The following is a 4456-nucleotide window of genomic DNA, read 5'->3' as shown; positions in this document are numbered from 1 at the left end:
CGGTTTTTTGTGGGACCTATTAAGCCACGTCAACTTTAAGCAATTCAACTACTTTTTCACTCCAATGGTGCAACTCTGAAGAACTTAGATTGGATCTCACAACTTTATTTTATATATTAATATTTTATTCATATTAAATTTTATATTAATTAAAATAATAATTTTAGTGTTTTAAATTAAATTTGATATAAAATAAAGAAAATTTAAATTAAACTTATAATTTAAAATAATAATTAAAATTAATCTCAAATACATGATATATAATTAAAAACAATAAAAATAAATAACATCACATAATTAATCAAACTTAAATTTCATCATCTTCATGTCCAAAACGTTCCCAAATATATTCGACTAGATCTCCTTGAAGTTTACGATGAACTTGTTTTTCTTGAATACTTGCTCTTCTTTGTAGTCTTGTGGCAAGATTCGGATGAGGACCGCTAAATGTTTCAGTTGTTGAGTTATTGATATCCACATTATCATAAGAGTAATCAAAATTACCTCCATATGTATGTCGTTCGTCTTCCACAATCATGTTGTGCAATATGATGCATGCATATATGGTATGCTTGAGAGTGTCCATGTGCCAAGCATGCGCTGGGCCACGTATAATTGCAAATCGAGATTGAAGCACTCCAAATGCTCGCTCCACATCTTTTCTAGCCGATTCTTGATGTTGAGCAAATAATTTTTTCTTTTCTCCCTGTGGCATTGAAATAGTCTTGACAAATGTAGCCCACTCGGGATATATACCATCTGCTAAATAATACCCCATATTATATGGTGTCCCATTGATTGTATATTGCACATTGGGAGCACGTCCTTCCAAAATATCGTTAAACACGTTGGATTGGTTTAGCACATTAATGTCATTGTTTGAACCTGCAATACCAAAAAAAGCATGCCAAATCCATAAGTCTTGTGATGCCACTGCTTCAAGCATGATTGTGGGTTTACCATGATCACCTCGACAAAATTGTCCTTTCCATGCAACAGGACAATTTTTCCATACCCAATGCATACAATCGATGGAACCCAACATACCTGGAAAGCCACATGACTCCCCCATTTGTAAAAGATGTTCAACATCAGTGTTGTTAGGCTTTCTCAAATACTCAACGCCAAATACAACATTGACACCCTTAACAAATCTTTCTAAGCACTCAATTGAAGTGCTTTCACCGATTCGAACATATTCGTCTACAAGGTCAGCAGGAGACCCATACGCCAGCATACGAATAGCAGATGTACATTTCTGCAATGGTGAAAGACCCATTTTACCAGTTGCATCGACCCTCATTTGGAAATATTCATCATGATTTCCAAGGGCATCTACAATCCGAAGAAATACATGCCTATGCATTTTGAACCTTCTTCGGAATTGAACATCTGTGTATACTGGGTTTTCCGAGAAGTAGTCATTGAATAATCGATTGTGCCCTTTTTCACGACCTCGATCTACCGTTATTCTTCTCTTTGGCCTAGAGGAACTTCCAGATCGACGTTCATTCTGAAGTTGTTGTTCTTCATCACTGTCGTCCATAAATTCTTCTTAAACCAACTCCTAAAATTCTTGATCGTAATTATCTGAATTGTCTGAATCCATTTAGTGAGTAAAGAATGAGAGAAAAATGAGAAGAATAAGATGAGAATGAGATAACAATGACATAAGTGGTAGTATATATAATGGTTTGAATAACGGCTAGTTTGAATAACGGCTAGTTTGAATAACGGCTAGTTTAAATTAAAGTGGTAGTTTGAATAACGGCTAGTTTAAATTAAAGTGGTACTAATGACCATTTTACGTAGGTGTTGATAAATTAAAGTGGTACTAATGACCATTTTACATAGGTGTTGATAAATTAAAGTGGTACTAATGACCATTTTACATAAGTGATACTAACTACATTCCATATTTTTTTTTCATCTTATTACAATATTTTTCATGAATATCTCGTTGACTATCGTTCATAGTAGAAGTGTCTTTCATCATCATTTGCACTACCCTTAATTCTAGCACGTCCTCTTTAGCTTGCGCAAGTCTGTCCATTGTTATTGCTCTTTTATTCTTTGCATCTTGCGTTGCATTTGGAATTTTTGATGCCTTACCCTTTCTTTTTGCTGCTTTTTGTCCCATTGGACGCTCCATTGGTGATGATGAGTTAAACTCATAACTTGAAGTTGTATTTGGATTCTCCGATGATGCCCCACTAGCATAAGTCTTTGTTATTTTTGCAGAACTTCCAATCGATTCTTCGACGATGCGCCATTTAGCTTCATCTTTTAACAATCTCCATGCATACTCAAGATTGAATGTTGTACCTTGATCCTGAGCAAAAATAGCATGTGCATCTGCCATGACATCGGTCTCGGATGTCCCACTTTTCTTTCCTTTAAGAGCAATTTTGTAACACCCAACAAATTTTTGAACCATGCCATTTATTCTATGCCATCGACATTTTAACTGTCCCCCTAACTTTTCCCGCAATTGCCCACGATATTGGTTATAACTAGCAGCAATTCTTAACCAAAAACTCTCAGCCTTTTGATCAACTCCCACAATTGGATCCTTTGAAACATTGAGCCATGATTGGATAAGTAGTATATCCTCTTCCCTTGTAAATTGCTCTCGAGATCTTTTCTTAACGACAACCCTTTCTTCTTTTTCAGTACCAACATGAGTAGAAAATGGTGGGACTTGAGTAGAAAATGGTGGAACTTGAGTAGAGAATTCCATACTATTAGAATTCATTTGAGATATAGGATACATATTTGGATTGTTTGGTGACGGAAGAAATATGGCGGGGTTTGTTGACACCGGTGGAATTTGAGAATTTTGAGGATTAGGATTTTGATAATTTTGCATGTAATTGAAAAAAGCTTGTTGATAATGAAAATGATTAGGATCCATTTGGCCTAAACAATTGTAATTTGAAGTAAAATGATGAAATTGTAAGACAAAATTTTACAAATGAAGAGTAAAATGATAAAATTGTGAGAGAAAATAGAAGTGTGAGAAAAAATTTATATGTACAATTTTTCATATTGGTTTATTTATAATTAACTAAAATATATAAAAAAAAAAAGTAGCCGTTGGGAGCAACATCTGCAAAAGAGCCGTTGCAGGAATTTAACATTTAATTTTCATTAGCATTTATTTTGAATTTTATTATTATTTTATTTAATTAACTTTTCATTATATTATTATTTTAATCAACCAACGGTTGCTTGCTTTTAAAACGTTTGACATGCTGTCAAATTTCATCCAGCAAAAATTGAAAAATGCTGCCTTTTTATTATTAGACTGGAGTTCCAAGGTGAAGAACCAACCGTTGGAGTTCGTTTTATTTTATTTAGAGATGCCACAAATTATTGTTTTATTATAAATGACAATAGAAATAGTTTCGATAATATACTTTTTGTTCTAACTGAAACTAAATTTTTTTGCTCTCTAAAATTAAAAAACGTCGAAAGGTCATAGAAAACTGGCATATCCAGTATTTGCTTTTGGAGCTTTGGCTCTGAATTTGTTTTGTTGTACCGAAATAGATGCAATAAATGAAAGCCCTTAAATAAAAATATTTGGGAGTTTATGCAATTTATTAAATTTAATGAAATTAAAGCATATTTTCTTTTTTTGAATAAAACAAAAAAGAGAATTGTTTGTTCAATGTGATACGATTGTTTATTTTAAGATTGCCATGGTTGGAAGTTTATAAAGTTTCTGTAATTTGCATTTATTATAATAGATTTAACGCGTACGTTTTTGGTTGGAAGTGAAAAAAGAATTTTTCTATTATTACTATGATATTAATTTATCAGTATATGAAAAATGGAAAAGTCAGCAAATTGATGTGAAGAGATCAAATATGATATTAATTGGCAAACATTGATATTGTGATATCAATTCTGACTTAAGTCGCTTCGTCTATAAATAAATAAATAAATTATAATTTTTAATAGATAAAACAAATAATATATTAAATATTTTATCTTTCTTTCTATATAGTATTAACTACTGTATTTTATCCGTATGAAAGTGTGGATGCATTGATGAAGATATGAATATTAATAAGTGATATTGTTTTCATGATGGAGCATGTGACCTAGGTTGAAATTATATACCACTTATACATTAAGTGCTCTTTATCTTATAGTATATGGATGTCAATTCATGGGTGGTTGGGTTTTGAGATGGACAGAGTATCACATTTTGTTCAATTTGAAGTTTCTTTTTTTATTAGGTAAGAAGAGTAAAAGAAAAAGGTTATTATTTCATTTTTTTAGTATAAATTACAAATAGGGTAAGAAGAGTAAGAAAAAGTTATTATTTCTTTTTTTTAAGTATAAAATATAAATCGGACAAAATTATCTCTTAAGAATTTAACAATATTGTATTTTTAAGATGGAATTCAAATTCATAATCTTTAATCAAGACAAAAAAATATTTAAT

General features: G+C 31.5%; 2 protein-coding genes across 2 annotated transcripts; both read right to left on the bottom strand.

Moving 5' to 3' along the window:
- Positions 1-307: 307 nt before the first annotated feature.
- LOC127121605 (uncharacterized) lies at positions 308-1546 on the bottom strand. Its single transcript, XM_051052065.1, has one exon. It carries the CDS (start codon positions 1544-1546, stop codon positions 308-310), a length of 1239 nt encoding a protein of 412 aa, XP_050908022.1.
- Positions 1547-1906: 360 nt separating this feature from the next.
- Positions 1907-2914, bottom strand: LOC127121604 (glutathione S-transferase T3). The gene has a single exon (XM_051052064.1). The coding sequence runs from the start codon at positions 2912-2914 to the stop codon at positions 1907-1909; it is 1008 nt and encodes a 335-aa protein (XP_050908021.1).
- Positions 2915-4456: the final 1542 nt, after the last annotated feature.

The sequence above is a fragment of the Lathyrus oleraceus genome, chromosome 2 (assembly GCF_024323335.1).
Source record: "Lathyrus oleraceus cultivar Zhongwan6 chromosome 2, CAAS_Psat_ZW6_1.0, whole genome shotgun sequence".
Taxonomy (NCBI): Eukaryota; Viridiplantae; Streptophyta; class Magnoliopsida; order Fabales; family Fabaceae; genus Lathyrus; species Lathyrus oleraceus.
Note: the sequence above shows the minus strand (reverse complement) of the source record. Positions and strands in the feature narration are given on the sequence as shown.